General features: G+C 38.6%; 1 protein-coding gene across 12 annotated transcripts in view; it reads left to right on the top strand.

The window, feature by feature from the left end:
• Positions 1 to 2,970, top strand: part of AGFG1 (ArfGAP with FG repeats 1) — a 69,480-nt gene extending 66,510 nt beyond the window's left edge. For 8 of the 12 annotated variants that reach the window (XM_022567877.3, XM_022567875.3, XM_089916274.1 and 5 more), the window contains 2 exons: positions 786 to 877; positions 1,624 to 2,970. In XM_022567877.3, the coding sequence (XP_022423585.1) occupies positions 786 to 877; positions 1,624 to 1,683 (152 nt within the window). In that variant the 3' untranslated portion in view covers positions 1,684 to 2,970. The remainder of the gene's footprint in view (positions 1 to 785; positions 878 to 1,623) is intronic. The other 4 variants (XM_022567876.3, XM_089916275.1, XM_089916271.1 and 1 more) reach the window with 2 other exon arrangements.
• Positions 2,971 to 22,034: the final 19,064 nt, after the last annotated feature.

The raw sequence follows: 22,034 nt of genomic DNA, 5'->3' as shown, positions 1-22,034 counted from the left end.
TGCTGTAGCATTATCTGCTGAATGTTTACTACACAAATATAGAAAAGCCTTTGGTGATTTGGGCCACAGAAAATTGAGTGATTTTGTAGTTTTTGTGACCAGATTATAGGCTTAGGAGAAATCAGGGACTAAAGAGTACCTCTTCTTTCTCAGAATCTCCAGTGTCTTTCTTATATCTTCTGTGTTATTAATATGCCTCTTGATTTTAAAAGGAAACTTTATAGACCTAGAGTGTTGTTGTTTATTTCGCATTGGAGAACTGTTTTTGTTCCATTTTGTGTACGTTTTTTGTTGTTGTTTTGGGGTTTTTTTGGTGACATAAACTCATTTTCTAAATAGGTGACTGTGTTGTGGTTGGAGTTTGTTACTTGTTTTCAGGAAAATTCACTAGAGACCAGTTTTTGTTTTGGGGGTTTTTTTGGATTTTTTTTTTTTTTTTTTGGTTGCGGGGGAGCCCATTTCACTCATTTGCTAAAGTTTGAAATACCTGGATCACAGCCCCTCTCAAATAGTCACAAGCTTATCTCTTCATTAAATCCTCTGTCAGCAATTTACGTAGCTGAGACAAACTGGAATTAACCATTTCTGGAGAGTCAATGTAAGTTCTTTAAGACATGCCAGTGGAAGTTTAACTGCTATTTGAAAGAGCATGAGACTCAACAGTTTAACATTGATTTTTTTTATTATTGTTGCTCTGGTAGGAATTTTTCTGAAACTCATGAAGCTTTATAAGCATCAGATTGTCTCAAAGGTATGGTTATAATTGGTGGGTTTTTTTAAACAAGGTGCAGGTTTTGCAGCATTTGGACAAACAAAGCCAGTGGTAACCCCTTTTGGTCAAGTTGCAGCTGCTGGAGTATCTAGTAATCCTTTTATGGTAAGTGAGATGCAATTTTAAGCACTTTCTAAGTTGTTGCATTGTTTTCAAATTGGGAAAAGCAGGATGTGATTCCTCCTAGATGCTCTTTGGTATTCTGCAAGATTATACAAATCTGAGGCAGCCATTGTGCACGATCCCTTTTTAAGAAAACACATTAAAGGGGGGAAGTGGTGGGCTGGGGGTGTGGTGTGATGAATTGGTTGGGAGATTGGGATTGACATGTACACACTAGTATGTATAAAATGGATAACTAATAAGAACCTGCTGTATAAAAAAATAAAATTCAAAAAAATACCCCAGAAAACACATTAATCAGTTGCAAATCAAAGCACTGACAGTTAATAAGCTACTTTAGACATGAAACTTGTCTGCTTTCTTGTCAAAATGATGCTTTATGAGAGGCTGTAGATTTAGTGAACAATGTGAAAAAGGAATCCTGGAGTCAGGTTTGGTTTGAATCATAAATGCATTTTTTTAGGGCCAGGTCCCTTCTTAGAATCTATTACGAGAATTATATGAAATAATGGATATAAATAGGCACAACACAGTGCCTGAAAACCTATCGCTTTATTACAGTATATTGCTAATAACAATAATGAATAAATATGATTGCCAATAATTATGAAATAATTCCTAATCTAAATACTATTTAATTAAATCTAGTTTAATTAAATAACATTAAATATTTTCATATTTTCTCCACACACTCTTATTTATTTATTTTGTCTTATGTTTTCCTTTAGACTGGTGCACCGACAGGACAATTTCCAACAGGAAGCTCATCAACCAATCCTTTCTTATAGCCTTATATAGACACTTTACTGGAACGAACTTTTACATGGTCACATTACATCTCTCCGCCTCTTGCACTGTTGTCTTGTTTCACTGATTTTAGCTTTAAACACAAGAGAAGTCTTTAAAAAGCCTGCATTGTGTATTAAACACCAGGAAATATGTGCAAAACAGAGGGCTCCAGTAACAACTTTTAACCTGTGAATTGGCAAAAAAAAGTAGCGGTATCATGTATATTAAAAATTGGCTAATATTAAGTTATTGCAGATACCACATTCATTATGCTGCAGTACTGTACATATTTTTCTTAGAAATTAGTTATTTGTGCATATCAGTATTTGTAACTTTAACACATTGTTATGTGAGAAATGTTACTGGGGAAATAGATCAGCCACTTTTAAGGTGCTGTCATATATCTTGGAATGAATGACCTAAAATCACTTTAACCATTGCTTCTGGAAAGTTACCGAGTCAGAATTGGAAGGTTTTATTCATTCTTGAATTTTTCCTTTCTAAAGAGCTCTTCTATTTATACATGCCTAAATTCTTTAAAAATGTAGAGGGATACCTGTCTGCAGAATAAAGCTGATCATGTTTTGCTACAGTTTGCAGGTGAAAAAAATAAATACTAGAAAATATGCTATTGTTTTTGTGTTCTTGCTGCAATGCCTTTACCAAAGTGGCCTTAAATATCAGTAGTGAATTGAGAACATCTTGAATTCTTAAATTAGAATTTCAGAAGACTTCTAGTGACTAACTTTTATGTCTAAAAGAGAAAATTTTATAAAAAGGCCATGTAGAAAATTTATTAAAACTGCTATGTTCAGGAATATGTCAGTGGTAAAGCATTTAAATGTAGCTTGTTAGATTCACCGTAACCCTTCTGATTTCTTTGCAACTTCTTAATTTTGTGAAAATTTGTATATATGAAGAATTTGCATGTATGTGTATTTACAAATTTTTTAAAGTATCTTGAATTCTCAGACTGCAAAAGGCTTATTTTAACTATTGATTTTTTTTTTTTTTTAAATACTGTCTTTGAATGTATTGGAAGCAGACATGCATTAACTGTGACATGATTGCACCTCAGTTTTCTTTGTTTGGACAAACTGATATTAATAGGACATTTGTTTATGTTCATTTCTAGAGGGAAAGAAACTGGAACCCAGTGTTACCTTAAAGTTATAGAATACTTTGTTTAAAAAGGCAACAATACTAATGTTTAGTTATAGCTTTATGTTAATATTCAAATGAACTTGTTTAAATATATAATGCCTCATTCATCCAGTGATAATCTGGCAATCTCATCAAAACAGAACACAACTGAGAAACTTGTAATATTTTTCTTAAAAAAATGCCTTTGAGCAGCCCATATAAGTCACAATGTCTATACGTTAGAGCTTATGCATTTGTCTTTATGTGAAGTTTTGATTAATAGATTTCCCAGACCAAAAGAGCATATATTGTCAAAGACCAGTTAGTGTAGGGACAGCCAGCCCAGCTTAGAGGGCATCATCAGTATATTACATCTTCTTCTGATAATTGTCTATTACTGTGACTCTGTGTCATCAAGAAAAGGTGAGGTTACGTATATAAATATGTGATACATGTTTGAAAATTTTTCTTATAATGATTTAAATTGTTTCTAAAGCTTGGTATTAAAAGAGGTGAACATCAGTTTCCTCAAACATTATTTATTCATGTTGAATACCTTTTCGAATGGTGACTACAGGAGTTGTTTCCATACTATATTAAAATCTGTGTAGAGTTCCAGACTTCTTGAAGCATTGCTGTCCAGTGCATATCTAGCTGAATGTATGGTTATCTGAACTATTTTGATAAGCAAGAAAATTGGGAAATCTCTGCCCCTTTTCTGAGCAGTATGCCTCTTAGAATTAAATGAATGCTGCAAAGGTCTGGGTGTGTCTTGGTGTATACTTGAAATGTTTGCATTTTTGGGGTGTCCTTCCAGACCCCTTCTCATGGAGGGAATTCTTAAGAAATGTCTTTGAATTCCTATGTTTTAGATTGTATTGGGTCCCAATCAACTCATGTACAAAGTTATGCTATAAAATTGTAGGCCCTTATTCAATTAACCTACCAGGCTTTCCGTCTAAGAAACAAGTAAATTAAACAGTTGTTAATAAAATAATTTTAAAGACTATTTTTTTCTGGGTAAATCTTGAGGTTTGTAATTAAGTGGGAACTCTTGTTGACTTTAAATGAAAACTTGTGAAATTGAAATGCTTATTGTAAGAAGTGATCCAGATTTGATGTGGATTAAACTCTTCAGTTAGACTTTCATATTCAGATTTGCTTCTGGTTTTGCACAGACCATCAGAATTGTGTTGAGCACTGAAGAGGAGAAAATACTCAGAGGTGGTAAGGATGAAGACTCGAGTTTCCTGATTTACTAGTCGAATCAGGTCTTCTCTCCTGTGTTTGCTGAGGAAAGAAAATTTTCTTTTCTTTTAGGGTGACAAACTTCATTGATAAGTTTAAAGGCATATTTTTCTCTCATTTTTGTGAAAATAGAGATTAGGTAATCACTTTCTTCTGTCGAATAATTCTTTCTGTAAATGTGAAGCAGCACATCGGTGCTTTCTTTACTTGTGACTTGCCCTGCTCCCAGTACACGTCCTCGTTGGTACAGTTCCTGTCAATTGGTAAAATGGAAGCAGTAACTAACTGGCTGCTTTCCTGTCACAGTACCAAGATTTCTGAAACAGTTTGGTCTCAGGACTATTATTAACTCTTAAGTTATTGAAGATCCCCAAAGAGCTTTTGTTTATGTAACTTACATCGCTCAGAATTTGTTGTATTAGAAATTAATACTGAGATCTTTTAAAAACATGTTTATTCATTTAAATATAATGATAATAAACCCATTACATGTTAACATAAATACCCTTTTTGATGACAAATTACTGTTTTCCACAAATGTTATTTAGAAGACCATTGTTTTACATTTTGCACATCTCTTTAATATCTGGCCTAATAGAAGCAGTGGGATTCTCATACTACTTCTGCATGACAGTTCTTTTTATGTGACATGGCATGTGGGCACTGGAAAACTCTACTGTGCACTTGTGGAACCATGAGTGAAACAGACATATAACATTTTCGTATTATGAAAATAGTTTTGACCTTGCGTTTTGGGGGGGACCCTCAAGGGTCCTGAGACCACACTACACTTTACGTTTATATTTTCTGGAACAACAGTGTTTAGTTTCAGGGTAAATATACTACTCCCTGAACTTCTAAGTGTTTTTGTTGGCTTGGTGGGGAGAATTGAAATTTCATTTGAAATTGTAAACTTTTTAAACACTGATTTCTGGGTTTTCTTTTTTATTTGACCGTATTTCAATAATGATGAAATTAGTGAATAGCTTCTTTTTAAAAGGGATATTACAAGTTCTGACTCCTGGTTGTGAGTGTTTATTTAGGAATTATTTACTATTCTGACCACTTTGAAATTGTTTAATTGTTTTGGGGGAGTATCAAATAGCTATTTAAAAATTGAAACACCTTGCTAAAGAAAGTTCAAAACGAAGAATAATTTCTTCTCTCTCCTATGCTTATAGTTAACAAAGAATTTTAGCTTTGTTTGTGTCTGTGTGTGTATATATATATATATATGTATATATATAATATAAAATGAAAGTTGGATTTCTCTAGCAGAAATCACTACCCTCCAGGAAGTCGGCTACAATTAAAGGAATGTGTTTACTTCTTAAGAAGGAGGTTTGCTATGGTTTTATCCCCCAGTGTTTTTTTTTATACCTTGTCCTTTTTTAGAGAGAGCACTTGTTACTTCTCATTGAAACAGAATGTTTTAAAATTCTTTTGAAGACAGAGTGACTTTGTAAAAGGTAACTTACGGTACATAGTCACCACAGAAAGCTCTGGCTCTGTTGCTGCTGCTGCTGGCACACACCGCAGAACACGCTGCCGTCCTCAGGCCGGCCTGTGCCTTCCCTCTGGGGCCTCCTTGTCCATACATTTGTGCTCCTCTGCTGAACTCATGTTCAGAATGACTCACCTCATGTTTGGCCTCCACTTGTAGTCTCAGGCTTACATCAGAAAATTAATCTCTAGGGGAGTTTATAAAGATATATTTCTTCAAAAATAATGACTTGAAAAGAACCTGGTGGTGGTATTACAGAGTGTGGCTTATTAAGCTCTTTCAGTGTATCAGAAACTTGCTAAATGCATTCGTGTAGTATCTCATACAGTCCTTAAAGTGGACTCATACTTTAAGGATGAAAGAAGCAAGGCACAGGCTAATGACAGAGCTTTTGCTCTGGGGAGCAAATATTATATTGTTGGATTAAAATGCTGTCTACATTTATGTGTAAGTCAATTTTTTACAAAATCTTAGGAAATTCTGAGAGAATTACTTTCTATATCCTATATACCTAATTAAACTTAATCATTTTTAATTTGGGTTCTCTTCATAATTTGCTGAAATCAGTACGGTTTATTCTCTAGGGTTTTACTTAAACTTTACAAGTAAATTAATGGGATAATTAGTGGATCAGGTTTTAAACTAAAGAGACATCTGAAGTATCACAGGGACTCCTATTTTGTGCTGTGCCCTAGACAGTAAAATTTACTTTTGAAAGGATGCTGTTACTAACATTTGTGTTACATTAGCCTGTTGTATTGAATTTATCTTCATTAGTTAAAATTTTTTCTTTGTATATTTTAAAACGTCATTCATTAAAATTTTTATGTAGTATATTTGAACAAATGAAAATATGACCAAGATGTACTGGTCATATATTGTGCTGGTGAATGCTTTTCTCTTATGAAAAAGTGCCCTGTTTTGTAGTGTTTACTGACATTGTGGTTATAAATACTCTCACCATGGCTGATTTCACCTTCCAATCTGATATCATTAAATTTGGCATTAGAAAGACACACACACCAGTCTTTCTTTGCAGGCCAGCTCCAGCACACAGCACTGATGTGTAATCCCACAACCCAGTTCATTAAATAAACTGGTTATTTGGTGATTGTATCCAATATTTGAAGAACCTTTTGTTTTATGTTGTTACTCCAGAAAATATTTGAACACTAGTTTACTTCTAGAAGCGTACTGGGCACTGAAGTATTTAATCTGGAAAGACCCAAGTATTGTGAATTCTGGTTTTAAAAAGTCCAGTTATTGTGCTAATGTAGAGGTTGCACATTCATGGCATATACTCTGAATTCTGTATGCAGTTGTGTTTTGTTTGACCATCAGAGTGTTTTAAAGATTCCGATTTTATATGGTTTGAAGGGTATTCACACTCTCAAGGTGGCCACTAGCCTACCACTCACAGTGTTCTGAGCCTCAAACGTGTTTTAAGGCCTTTGAATTGGCAAATCCTGAGTAGACATAAAAGGGCTCTTCTTATGCCACCTCTTAGCTGTTCTAATTTTGGAGTCCTGTAGGATTTGAATTTATGATGATATTTTCTGGTGAAGACTCTTGCCAAAAATGTATTTTTGTTTCAAACTTGATAACCTCTATGTATTTTGCTTATTTTATGCCAGTGGATAAAAACTCAATATATATTTACCTATATTTTTGAAATCTGTGCTTTTGTCCAACTCACAGGGCTGTAGAGTTTAATGAAAACAGTGCAGTGATTCAGGCTTTTGTAACAAGGAAAAGTGATCCTAGATAAAATTGGTGATTCAGATGTCCATTGATTAATTTTTTAATTACAGTTTAGGCAATGAGAGTTAAAACTTAAACTAAATTCTCAACATTTCCCTCAATCTTGAGGGACAGAGAAAGCAAACACCCCAAGGAGCCTCTGATTTTGACTAAATGACCATTAAGTAAAAGGCAGCAGAGGATTGCGAATTGATGCTATACAGTGTTTCATAGAATGCTGTGGGTACAGTCAGGGTTTTTAAAGACTTTAAAGGTTTTTTTATATGTTACCATAGAATAATACATGTTTATGATGTTTAAAAAGTATGCAGTATACAAAGTGAAAAACTATGCCTCCTTCCTGGGACTTGATTCCCACATCCCAGAGAAATACAGTTTCTTGTGTTTTTATAGTCTTTCAGAAATGTTAACATTTATTTTATATACCTCTTTCTCTAAATGCCTCTCACTGTCCTCCCTATTTTAAATGTATGGTTTTATAACTTGGTTCTCTTTGTTTAACTTGGTTATTTTTCCATATATTTCGATGTTCTCGAAATCCATGTTGGTCTAGCTTGGTTTTAAGACAGTATTTTTTGTAATTGGATTTTAGTTACTCTACTACCTATTGAAATTTAAAAGGCAAATAGTGAACTAGTTTTAGATTTTCACACCCCTAATCTTATTTCCTGGTAGTAGTCACCATTATTTTTTGTATATCCGTCTCAGTTATTCTGTCATTTTTGTTGTTTAAATTATTTTCATTAATCATCACCAGAACCCAGAAGAAAATTTACTTTCCTTAGAATCAGTAATTCCACCACCACTCCCACCGCTCTTCCCTCCCCTCCCACCAGGGGGAAACTAATATTTATTTTAGTCTCACTTATTTAATGAGGAAAGATTCAAATTCTTTTTTCTTAAGTAGTATGCTAATGGTTGTTTTTTTGTTTTTTTTTTAACTGAACTTTAGGATTGGGACTCTGGAAAGTACTAAACCAGAGTCAAGTTTCCTGTGTTTCAGTCTTAAATTCTGCCGTTAACTGGCATTCAAGCAGGTAAGTTAGATGCCAGTTCCCCAGCTTTAAAGTGAGATCTCTTCCAAATGGTGAAACATGGTAGAACGTCAGTCGTTTGGTATACATGTTTAGAGAACAGTTAAGCTTTGGAAATTGGAATGAGACATTTCAGAATAACAGCTGTTCGGTTGAACATAAGAAACTTGTGTTTTTGTAGGTTGAAAGTACCAGGTATCAACAACATCATATAGTTTAGTGTTATGGCCACTATTTGTTAATTACCAACTTAGTGAGGTACACCTCATATAATTGATATCATTTAATGGCCACAACAACTTCCAGGCAGTATTTGTCACAAAATTGGCATTTAGGTGTCTACTTTGCCGAGATTATACAGCTGTTTTAGTAAGTGGCAGGACTAGAAGTCTATCTGACTTTAAGATTCATCCTCTCATATTGTATTCCCCCCTTGAAGCTCTTAGTTCCAGCAGTTTTAATAAGAAGAGTGTGAGTTTAAAAAAAAAAAAAAAACTTTCACAAACATTTAATGGAACTCAAACTCAGCGTTCTTATCCCCAACAATCTAATTTTGTTTTTTTTCTCTCCGTATTTGCTTTTTGCCCATATGAAATTTTGCATTGTGATCATAGCTGGTTAATTTTTAATATTGTACTTTTCCCAGATAATTTTCTTCCAAATTGGAAATACATTTATTATTTTTCCTGATTGTAAAAATAATACATGTTCACCGTAAAGAATCTGAAAATACAGAGAATTATTTTTTAAAAAACTATAATCCTGTGCAGGTATATTGTAAGTACTTCTGGATTTTGTTGCATGTATAAGAATATAAAGACTTCTTCCAGAATGGAATCATGCTATGCTTACTACTTTGTAACATTTTCCTCAATATATCATGGGTTTCTTTCAATTTCAAATGTAGATCTGTATTCTCTTACAGTGATGTTTCATCCCTATGATAAACATTTAGATTGTTTCCAATTTTTCAACATCAGAAATTTTACCTATACTTCTGCACACTTGGGGTTTGGCCTCGTGCTTCTTAGAAATGGAATTGCTGAGTGAAGAGTGTACATCTTAAGAACTTGGGTACGTCTCAGATATTTTCTGTATTGCTATGTAGTCTTCATGGTCATTTAGCATTTTTCATAGTTTAATGTTAAGTGAGTACCTTGCTGTATATAACCTTTCATTTGTGTTATTTCTTGGAATAAATTCTGAAAAAAAAACACGCTGATGGCTTATAAGGATTAACATTTTATCCTCTCAACTAAATTACTGTTTAAAGGGATTATTTTAATATTTATAAATACGAAAAATACATGTGGGCCATTCTTTCTTCAATCTCCAGTTGTCAGAGGGAATTCCTTTTAATGATTGCTAATTTAAGGCATATGAAATAATGCCTTATCTTTATTTATTGGTGGGGTTGATTTTACCATAGTTTACTAGTTGAATTTTCTCATTTATGAATTGTTCTAAAAGTTAACTTGGAACTATTAATTGGATCACCTAAGTCTGTATTTTTATTTATTACATTGTATATTGTTATGAAATTACAGAGGCACAATCAAGGACTTTTCTATTGTTACTAATGTCATTTAACTTTCAGGCTGAATAACGTCATCTGTAATGGAATTTCAAATCTAGAAATTTCCTCTTAGTTCCATAATTTTTTTCCCCTTTAAACTAGTTAGAGAAGGATGAATGTATTCAGATACTCTAGTTGAACTGATCATTATTCAGGCTCAGAAGCTCATCTTTTCTCCCTACCCTGTAGTTGCGACACATAGCAACCTAGAAATGGCTATTGGTGGGGGCCTGGGGGGGCAGGGTATTAGTTTCACTACGATGTGTCTGGATGTGGGTGTTTATTTTTATTGTGCTTGGAATTTGATGTGCTTCTTGAGTCTGGATCGCTCTTTTTACCAGTTCTGCAAGTTTCTTGACTGTTCTATCTTCAAATGTTATCTCTGCAGTATGCTCTTCTTAAAAACCTTTAAGGTTTTTAAGAGAGAGAATTTTTGATGAGGGAACTAAATAAAATTTTGTGGAGTCATAGAATTTCAAACATTTTAATGCTTATGGTTATAAATAACAATTCAGACTAAATTTCTATAAGGCTATCACCGAAGAATACTGTAAACTTATAGAATACAGTAGTTAACGATTTTAGAACCATACAGTTCCTTTCAAGCCTTATTGTTCTTTTCATTTACTAAATATATTTGGGTAGCTCCCTCAGAGAAGAGAGGAATTACCAGGCTTTCCAGATAAGATGTCCAGCATCCTAAACTGGGAATTTTATTTTATTTATTTTATTTTTATTTATTTATTTATTTATTTTGTGGTATGCGGGCCTCTCACTGTTGTGGCCTCTCCCGTTGCGGAGCACAGGCTCCGTACTCGCAGGCTCAGCGGCCATGGCTCACGGGCCTAGCCGCTCCGCGGCATGTGGGATCTTCCCGGACCGGGGCACGAACCCATGTCCCCTGCATCGGCAGGCGGACTCTCAACCACTGTGCCACCAGGGAAGCCCCTAAACTAGAAATTTTAGATTAGAGGACCTTGCAAATCCTAGTGCGCCATGCAGAGACTTCCAATATTTTCAGTTTCCCCTATTCAGAAATAATACCTTTTAAAATGCAGAACAATTTTGACTTTTTAAGTAACGTTTGAGAATTTCTCATGTGAAAGATTATACTGAATGCTGTACGTCATTGTCATAGTAGCTTCCATTTAGTCGGTGTTAATTTGGTGCCACTTTGCTAAATGTTTTGTAAACATTATTTCCTATAATTCACAACTTTATGTGACTTCTGTTTTACCAGACGAAACTAAGGCTAATATGGCGGTTTACTTGCTCAAGGAAAGTAAGTGGCAGAACTCTCCAAACAGATGTTCAGAACCTCTCCACCACACTGCCCTGGAAGAACTGATCGTCTAGATGGGGGAAGGCTGATGTATGCAAACACGCAAGCCAAGGGCAGGGAAAAGGGCTCTGGAGAGTAGGAGGGATCTCGGTCCAGCCTAAGGCAGACATATAAAGGAGTAGCCACCTTGAAAGGATAGTAGAATGTAAGACTGAGGGCTAAGGCTGAGCAGAAGCTGAAGGAAGCAGGAAAGAGAGGCGTTTATGTTGTGGGAACTCGGTATCGATGGAGAAGCTGCTATTTGCTGCACTTTGGACAGCTTTGTCCTCCCAGCATTTGAATAAAGGATGGGGTATGTGTGTGTAGGAGTACTTGTTGTAAAGTTAGTGTAAAATAGTTTGGAATTCTCTAAATCAGGCGTCCCCAACCCCCAGGCTGTGGACCAGAACTGGGCCACACAGCACGAGGTGAGTGGCAGTTAAGCAAGCGAAGCTTCACCTGCCGCTCCCCACCGCTCCCCATCGTGCACGTTACCGCCTGAACCATCCCCAGCCACGTCCGTGGAAAAATTGTCTTCCACGAAACCCGTGTCTGGTGCCAAAAAGGTTGGGGACCGCTGCTCTAAAGCATATATATTGCACCTATTGCATTAAAGATGATTATGGCCACTTGGTACTCAATGTGTGATCTGAGGACCTACAGCCTGGACGTTGCCTGGGAGCTTGTTAGCCATGTAAATTCCCATCCCAGGATAGTAATCAGAATCTGCATTTTATGCAAGCTAGTCTGTATAGAATGGATAGTTGTGGCTCGTGGGCTCTAGAGCACAGGCTCAGTAGTTGTGGCGCACGGACTTGGTTGCTCTGCGGCATGATCTTCGCAGACCAGGGCTCGAACCCGTGTCCACTGTATTGGCAGGTGGATTCTTAACCACTGCGCCACCAAGAAAGTCCTGAATGGTACACTTTAAAAAGGAAAAATGTATGTGAATGATATCACAATTAAGAATTCAAAAATAAAATAACTATGCCCGGGTAAGTCATTCAAATGTTTAATCTCCCCTAACTGGGCTATGGGGACTTCCTCTGTATCCCTAGCACCAAACCAGTGCTAGCAAGTAGTCACTCATTCTTTTTTTTTTTTTTTGGAGCAGTTCAACAAGTGAACTAAATACATATGTCATCCTAAATTGAATTCCTTTGACTCATTTCCCAGGGGTGATGAAATGGGTCCCTGTGACTCATTTCCCAATGATGATGTGGCTGGCGGGTTCCACTGCTTCCCTTCCTGGAATGGCTTTTGCCATCAGCCACTTAGCAAATATTATCCACTTGCTCAAGTGATGTTATGAGCAGTCTGGTCATAATTGATTGTTTCAGCACTTTATTGACGAGTATTCTCAGACTTTATATAAGATGCTCTGATAACATGGTTGAAGACACCAGGTAGGTTGTGTCTGTGATGAAAGAATCTCACGACTTTTACCGGGTCACGTTTGGGTTGAGGTGGCATGGGACGCGAAAGAGAAGCTACAAGCGGCAGTGAGAAAAGCAAGGGATGGACTAGCTAAGGTACAAAGGGAAAATCGTCCTATCCTCGGCTTGGAAAGAACCTGGTATCTGTGTTTCTTTGCTGCTTTTAATGTGATAGAGCACTGACACAGCTCAAATCAAGAAAGAATTTAGCTGGCCTCAAATATTTCCTGATAAATTGATTGTCCTTATCCAGAGAGAATGAAGAGTGCTGGTAGTTACTGCTAAAATATATGGAGGCGTCTGGTCACCCCTACCTCACCATTTGCCCAAGTTTATCCAGCAACCCACTGTTTCTGTGACCCTGCTGGTGTTGGCAGTGCAGTAACTGAGAACATGGGCTATAAAAACTCTCAAATCTGGATCGAAATTCCAGCTCCACACCTCAGAAAGCCTTGCACCTTTAGCAGCTTATTTAATTTCCCTGAACGTTAGTTTTTCCCTTTGTAAAATGTAGATCATGATATTGATCTGTCAGGATTATCATCGGAATTAAGTTAGATTGATGTATGTATGCCCTCTGTAAGTGGTGACTATTATTATACCTTCATTATTATCGTGGATTTTGTTTTCAAGTTTTTACTTGTTCAGAGTCTAAATTTCTTTTAGGTCTGGTCTAACTTTTAAGAGTAAAATTTGGGTCTATATGCTTATATATTAAATTACAATTCTAGCATCGTCTGCTTAACCTCATCATATAAGTAAATTTGACTGAAATCATTTCACAATTACATAGTTGTATACATTAAGTTAAAAAAAAATGAAACCATCAATCCAGATCAAATAAAAGTAACTTCTGCCCTCTTTAGATAAATCAGTAATTCCCTTTATGAACATATATGTAGAGAATAATTTTTAGTTAAAATGGATCATTCTGTATTATCATTAAACTCACAGAAGAATTAAGAGCTGGACGGATCCTTGGGAGAGCCTGAGCCCAATGTTTACAAGGGAAGAAATGGCTGTTTAGAGAAGTTTAGTGACTTACTGACAGGCAGACAGCTGCACTGTGATATGGACAAAACCAGATGGCTCTGCCTGCCGTGCCCACTCAACGCTTGTTCCAAGGCACCAATTCTTGTATTAAGAAAAAGACAAATAGTGATACTGGTCACTTGTCCTTAAGGCCTTTATGTTATCCCTTCAATTACCTGTTTGAACTCCCCAATCAATGTACATCTTCCATCTATCACAGCCTCCTGACCCATCCTAGCCCATCAGTCTTACAACACTCAGGTTCTTTTCTGACCTCAAGTTTAAAAGGCATCGTAGAGCCACCAGTGGTAATTATAGCCTCCCACCCTCTATTCCCAGAGTCTTACGAACAATTACAGAGCTGGTGATTTCTGGGTAAAAATACTCAGCCTCATATCCTATGGTCTCGTTGAGAAGTGTTTGATGAAGATTTGGTCCTACCTGCTGGCTCCTGGTGGGTTAGTGATGTGTCCCAGGCACCCCTTTTTTGTTCCTTTCAGTGGCTCTTAGTTTCTAATTTCTTTATTCTGTCCTGTGTCAGAATAGCTCAAAGGGAAAAGAATATCCACGAATACTCTCCTTGAAAAATAGTCAAAAGTCATTTTGAAGATCTTGGGTCCCAGGGAATTAGGCATATCTCTTTGGTCTTGCTTTGGTTCTGCTGGTAAGTCTTTTTACCCCAGGATGAAGAGGCTGGTGATGGAACTGAGCGGCGGCTCTGCCCCTGGGGCTAGGTGGGGCTGGGTGAAGCTCGGTCTGCAAGTGTGGAGCTGGTGGGAAGCACCGGGGGTAAGTCTTCTCTTTGGAAGCCGAGTTTCTGGCCTGTTGAGACACTTAGATGGAGGGTGTTAAGAAGTATCCACATAGATTAGACATTTTAGGTACCTCATTCCAAAGGTTTTCTTTTTATTGTCCAACTATGGGGCCTATATATATATTTTTTGGTAGCTCAGTTTTGCTTGTATCTAATTACTGCACTTTTTTGTAACAAGCCACAAAAATCACAATAAAAAAAAACTCTAGATGAATTGGGAGATCATCTTAATGTCTTTTTAAAAGGGCATTAGCGTGATCTTATGTTAGCGTGGGTTTAAGAAACCCACTTGGCTTTTAAGATGACTTTATTCTCTTGAGTTTCCATCATCCGCTCTGGTGACCTCCCAGAAGCAAGGTCACTTGGGCATCCCTTATGAAAATCACTGATTTAATTTTGAATGAAATTTGTTGTTTGACTATTATGGGGCTTTCCTTTCCCTACTGTTTTAGATGAGGTACCTTTTTAAAAAGCATTCCAGTTTAAAATCTTTCTAGAAGATGCAATTGTGCTTTTGGTTTGCAGCTTTGCTCCTTTATTTTGTGAGTTTTCTGTGAAGAATGTCTTTGGCCAGAAGCTTAAGGACACGGCTGAATTGCGTACTTTAATGAGAAGGGAAGTGTCAGGTCGTCGGTGTCTGACCCTTAATACCTCACGTGAGACACTGTTCAATACCCATCCTCGCTGGCCTTGTAAATGGCTTTAAATGGATTCCTGGGGACGTGAGCACCTGGTGTCATCCCCTGGAAAGAGGATGGTCCTTCATTCATCAAATATTAATTGATGCCTCATACTGTGAAAAGACCTGGGAATTCAAAATCAAAACATGTGGCTCCTGCTCTCTAGAACTGCAAGGTCTTATAAACAAGCACGTGCGTGATTGTGTTGATGTACCAGTGAGATCATGTAAAAGGCAGCTGCTTGCACAGGTAAGGGAGTAATTGACTCTGAATGATGGGGAGGAAGCCAGCTGGTCAGAGTCAGCCTCCAGAGCTCCCTTTCTTTCTCTGAGTGGGTGTTTACTGAGGGTGTGCCTGGCACTGTGGTGGGCACCAGGCACACAGCACTGATAGGCAGGTAGGACTCAACTCCCAAGGAGGGGGAGAGAGAAAAACAATAAGGGCCAACGGAGAAGCAAAATTCTGGTGTTTACAAACACCATACCCTAAGGGCTACTTCAGAGTGAGTGATCAGAAAAGATCACTCTACAGAGGTGAGGTTTAATTTTCTACCTGAAAGTTAAGCAGGAATCAATTGTGCAAAGATTTTGAAAACTTTATTCCAGGCATAGAAAGCAGCGAGGGCAAAAGTGTGCAAGTTGGAACATGCTTTATGTATTTGAGAATGGAAAGAAGGCAAGTGTGGCTGGTGGGTGGGGCTGATGAAGGGAAGGGGAGGGGTCAATCATGTAGAGCCTTGTAGGCTGGGGTAAGGGATTAAGACAAACCCAGAGCACGAAGGGAAGCCATTGGTGGGTTGTCAGCTCGGGCATGATGTGGTCCAAACTCTAGCTGCTGTGTGGAAAAGGGAATTTATCGGGGATAAGGGTGAAGCGTGGAGAGTAATTTGGAGATTACACCTGTAGTTCAGAAAAGAGACAGTGGCTAGTGGCGGGGTTGATGGTACTGGAGAAAGAATTGGATGTTGTTGAAAGAGGAATTCACCCAGTGTACATGGTGAAGGTAGGACAATCCAGACACAGGAGGAAGTTGGGGAGGAGCATAGTCTTCACAGTCTAGACTGAGAATGAGCAAACGGAGTCGCCAGAGAAGAGCTGGAAAGGAGGGCTTTAGGGGTCTCTGTCAGCCTAGGTGCCATCTTGATCTAGACATGTTCTTTGCAGCTTAATTTTTTTTAAGCTTTTTATTTGGTGATAGTTGTAGATTCACATGCACTTGAAAGAAAGAATGCAGAGAGGTCCTGCACACCCTTCACTCAGTTTCCCCCAATAGTAACATCCTGCATAACTGTAGTAGAGAATCACAGCTGAGAAACTGACATTACACTGTGTTCGGATTTCACCAGTTTTACAGGCACTCATTTGCATGTACTTACCTCTATGCAATTTTATTGCACGTGTAGACGTGTGTGACCACCGCAGTGAAGACAACTGTTCTGTCACCAGGACCCCTCCCATTACCCTTTTCCAGTCACATTCACTCCCTTCCCTCTCTTCCTCTCTAACCCCTAGTAACCACTAACCTGTTCTCCATCTCAGTACTTTTGTTATGGCAAGAATGTTATACACATGGAATTATACAGTATGTATCCTGTTGAGCTGGGCTTTTCCCTCAGCATCATTCCATCGAGGTCATCCACGTTTTGCATGGAGCAGTAGTTCGTTCCTTTTTTATGACTGAGCGGTATTCCGGGGATGGATATACCATAGCTTGTTTAACTCTTCACCTATTGAAAGACTTCTGAGCTGTTTCCAGTTTGGGGCTATTATGGATAAAGCTGCCATAAGCATTTATGTATAGGTTTTTTGTGAACAGTAAGTTTTCATTTCTCTGGGATAAATGTCTGAGAGTACAATTGCTAAATTGTATCGTAAACACATATTTGGTTTTGTAAGAAATTGCCATATACTTTTCCAGAATGCCTATACCATATTTTATTCTCGCTAACAGTGTATGAGTGACTCAGTTTCTCTGCATCCTTGCTAGCTTTTGGGTTGTCACTATTTTTTATTTTGGTCATTCTGGTAGGTATATAGTGATATCTCATTGTGGTTTTAATTTGCATTCTTTAATGGCTAATGATGTAGAACACCTTTCCATGTGCTCATTTGCCATCGGTATATCCTCTTCAGTGAATTGTCTGTTCATGTCTTGTGCCCATTTTCTAATTGGTTGCTTGCTTTCTAACTGTGGAGTTTTGAGAGTTATTCATGTATTCTAGATATAAGTCCTTTGCGGGATATGTGGTTTATAAATATTTTCTCCAAGTCTATAGCTTGTCTTCTCATCCTCTCAACAAGGTCTTTAACAGAGCAAACATTTTTAATTTTGATGCAGTCCAATTTGTCAATTTTTTATTTTACTGTTCGTATTTTTGGTGTCAAATCTAAGAACTCTTCATCTAGCCTTAGTTTCCAAAGATGATCTTCTCTATTAAAAAAAAAAACTTCCCTGGAAAAATGAAATAGAAATAGTTAACTAGATGCCTATTATAATGAGATCGTTCTCTAAATCTAAATGGAAAAAAGCTTCTTCTCCTATACTGATACAGTCCAAAGGTCTCAAATTCAAGCATGCATCAGAAACACCTGGAGGACTTGTTAGAACACAGATTACTGGCTTCACCTCCAGACTCTCTGAGAATTTGCATTTCTAACAAGTTCCCAGGTTATGCCAATGGTGCTGGCTCCAGGGGCTACACTTTGAGATAGTCTAATATATTCTAACTCTACTGAAGGTTAAAAATTTGAGGTTGTTGCTTACTGGGGGAAAAAAAAAAGACTGAAGACTGCCCTCAGGTCTATAAAGAGTTTTGATGAGCAGACTCTCATCTAAGTCTACAGTGGACCAGGGGAAACATGAAAGCAGGGAAGGTTTCAGTTGTACATCTGGAAGATATGAAGTACCGGGGTGAGGGTGCATTGGGATAGGCCAACAGTGGAGGACACGGATTTTTTATACCTGGAGTCTTTCTAAAGAAAATAGGCCAGAGGCCATCCTTTGCTCTGAATTGTTGAGAAAGTCTCTTGTTTAAAGGTAAATGATTAAGTTTCTAAAAATGTAGGAGATGGCACAAGTCAGTGTAGATGAATTCTTCCCAGTTTCTAAAACTACTAAGTATAGTAATTGGATCCTTCAATTTTGTAGACGTTTTCTCTCTCTGTTAGACTTGCATTCACTTAGTTACACACAAGGAGAATTTTCCTGGGTCCTGACAGTCAGGTACTCATGGTATATTCCTGGCATTGCTTGGCTAAGAGTCATTGTAATCCTTATCCCCATATCACACAGAAATTTCAAAAGTCTTCATCCTCTTGCACACTAATGTGCATAAAACGAGTGGGGGGGGCCTTGATCAACATCTTAGATCTGTCTTGCTCATTTATTTGTTCTTCTCATAAGAATGGGGCGGAGAATCACTACCAGAAACTGGCAAATGCAGAATTAAAATATTTTCACCATTTCTAAGAGTAGTACCAGAGTAAAAAAGAAATTAGGACCTAAATCTTCAGGTACAGGCCTAACCTTGGGTCAGTGAACTTTGGTAGCACCTGCATACACCTGTTCCCAATCCATTGCAACACATCCTGGCACCGAGCCATTGCTATGTAGGAGCCAGAGGCCATCCATGGTCATGGCCTCTTACAAAAATCACTCTCTGTGATAAGCGTTTTGTGTCAGAGGCCATATACTTCCAACTGAGGTTTGAAAAGAAAAGATTTAAGGCAGATTTGGAAATGTATTACATTTGTCTTAAGAATATCCTTTTCAGGGATGGGGTAGGCTGATTTGGGGTGAAACGCCAGCTGTTATTCTGGAGTGGCAACAACTCAAGCTGGGTTCATGTTCTTTCAAACCAAGGTGAGATGTAGGAATTTTTGGAAAGAATAATAACATTCCCATTGACTTCAAAGAAATGAGTGTCACAATGAGATAAGGAGACAGAATGTGGGTAAATCAGGCAGCTCTGAGACCTGCTTGTGATTGTTCCATAACGCATCAGTGCAACTGAGGATCGTAAAAGAAAAGAATCTTACAACTGGGGAAATCCTTCCCAGCAAGGGTTTCTTTATTTAGCTTTCCTGAATTTAGAGACCACAGAAGGTCTTTTCATGGCAAGACAATTAATAAAAGTAGAAAAAAAAAAAAAAAGGTCTTTAGCCATCAATGTATGGTGCATTATTCTATTTAAGATTTCATTTTTAGCAGTACAGCACTGCTGGACAGAATACAGAAGAAGTGGCATGTAATGTATGGGCACAGTGAAAACAAGTGCGGGCATTGAAGTTGTGTAAAAGAATTTCAGAAAAGCAAAAAAGTAACTATGATTCGATTTTCAAGTTTGTTCGATATGTGAATTGTCTACAGTGGCTGGGCTGTCTTGTTTGCACAGTTCTTATTGTTCACCTCAATAGCAGGGTCTTTTGAAATTATCAATTTGTGATGTGGCAGAGATTACAACCCTTGAGTGCACAGGAGTGACTTCCAGGTCACGGAAGGAGAGACGGGGAGGGCTGGAGGAAAGACTTGCCAACAGACAAACCCAATCCCTGCAAACGCTGCCAGCAGCTGAGCTGGCCCACCCGGCAACAGCGTTGCTTCTGGCAGCAGCTCTGGTGCTGGCAGCAGCCCTTCCACAGCCGCAGCCACATGGGCTGCGGCTCCAGGTGCTGCGATGGCGGCAGACCGCGGGGACGCTGCAGCAGCCCCCAGGGCCGCCGTAGCAGCAGGGGCAGCAGCTGGGGCAGCAGCCGACCTGGGAGCATCTGCACGGGGCGCAGCTGCCGCCACCCCAGCCGAGGCAGCCACCACAGCCACAGCTGCCCACGGTGTCAAGTAGGGAGGACGCGAGAGAGATGAGGAAGGAGATGCAGGAGGGGAGGGAGGTCTGATGCCGCCTTCTGCTGGGGGAGGCCCTTATATACCGACTCTGGGGACAGGAGAGGGAAGACACATGATCATTTCCCCGTTGCTATTTGGCTTGATTTACATGGAAGAATCCATCATCTCTTATTACTTCCCTTTTAGATATCATCTCTTATTACTTTTAGATCTCTTTGTCTTCATCACATTTTCAGTTTTGATAATTTTTTCATAAAACTATATTCCAATGCAATTTGAAAAGGCCTAAAAGTTCTAGGGAAGCATGCTGGGAACCGGGCTGTCAACAGGGATGGGCAGACTTCTCTATCATCCCTCACTGCCCAGGGAACATTACTGTGTGTGTGGGTTGTCAGGGGGTCTGCAGACCATACCCATCATTGGACAGCCCCTAGGCCAGGTGGTCTGTGACCTTCCAAGGGGTCAGTACAGTGAAGTTTAAGGTATAATCTTTGACCTCAAAGAGTTTGCAATAAAGTGATGTTGGGAGATGGGGGTGTGAAAATGGCAACAGAGTCAAAGTCCACCGCCAAGGCCAGAGGCCATGATTATGCTTTGTGACCAGTAGGAACTGCTGAGGCTAGAAGCTTTTATTCTTTACCTCTTCATCTGAAGCATACCATTGTGATTTGTCTTCTCACACCCAGGCTGTAATGATTATTTTAAAAACCGAAATACATCCTCTGGCGAGTCTGAATTTTGATGATGTCGTTCTTGGTATGTTTAGCTTTGGATGAGGAACTAATTTTGTCTTTGATGATACGACATCAGTTGATGTCTGAGAGAAACACTATGCTAAGTAGCCTGACTTAGGTGATTCTGAGAGCAGGGCAGGTACCCTGAGGAGTGCAGGGGCAGAGGCCAGAGATGCAGGGGAAGTTGGGAAAAAAAGGACTCTGTGGCTATGAGGTAAAGCATGTAGTTGTGGATCCTGGTGAGATTTGAGGGTTGGTGACCAACATGGAAGCTGTAAAAATATAAGGTAGGAAAAATGGAAATGCAAGTGGGCGATTCATCACACAAGCTGGTGTAGGAGCATCTCTAGCCATCACTGAGACTTCAGAGACCTTGGTGGGGATGTTTGGTGGCTGACTTTCCCCCAAGCTTCATTTGCAACAGGCTTGCTGTTCAGAACCCATTTTGCCAATCTGGTAAGATTGTTCTTCAGGAATTTGAGTGAGAGGAAATGCTGTGTCGTCCCCAGGGCTGACTGTGGTGTTGTCAATGATCCCAAACCATTTCTGTGGTATGTGGACCAAAGAGCATTTCAGCTGCTCAGGGGGTGCTTGTACAGGGGAGAGCAGCACAGTGGAGCAGAGATATGTGAATAGGTGTGAGAGCTTTTAAAGAGGCAGAATCAACAGAATTTGGTGAAAGACTAGATACGGGTTGAGAGAAAGGAAGGATTCAAAAATGACTTTTTTAATAGATTGCCAATTTGGTGGGTAAGGAACAGTGGAGAAATGTACTTTTTGTGGGGGTGGGGTGGGCAGAGAAGATTAGGACTTGAGTCTGGGGCAATTGACACTGGAAGTGCCTCTGAGATACCCGCAGGGAGAAGCTAGACTGCAAGTTGCCTAAGTTCGGAGTCTGGAGAAGATTCCAAGCTGGACGTGTACACTGAAGGAACGAGTCCAGGCATATACCTGTGGAGGTGGAAACCATGGGTGTGGATGTGAGCACCAAGGGAAAGATTGCAGAGTGAGAGAGGAGAGCTTTGGATCCAGGCTTTTAATAGACAACTTCTGAGGTTAAAAAAGAAAAGAGGGTCATTTCACTTACAAATTTTATTTTCATTTCATTCCAAAAATTTTGGAAATATAGCCGTGAACATGTAACTTCACAAGAACGAAAATGGCCAATTTAATGAGGTGGAAGGCACACAATAGTAACAAATGGGAAACTTTTGAAAGAGAATAG

Source organism: Delphinapterus leucas, chromosome 8 (assembly GCF_059928025.1).
Source record: "Delphinapterus leucas isolate spDelLeu-1000000601 "Yukka" chromosome 8, BTC_Dleu_Yukka2, whole genome shotgun sequence".
NCBI classification, from domain to species: Eukaryota; Metazoa; Chordata; class Mammalia; order Artiodactyla; family Monodontidae; genus Delphinapterus; species Delphinapterus leucas.
This window is presented reverse-complemented; position numbering and strand designations above follow the sequence as displayed.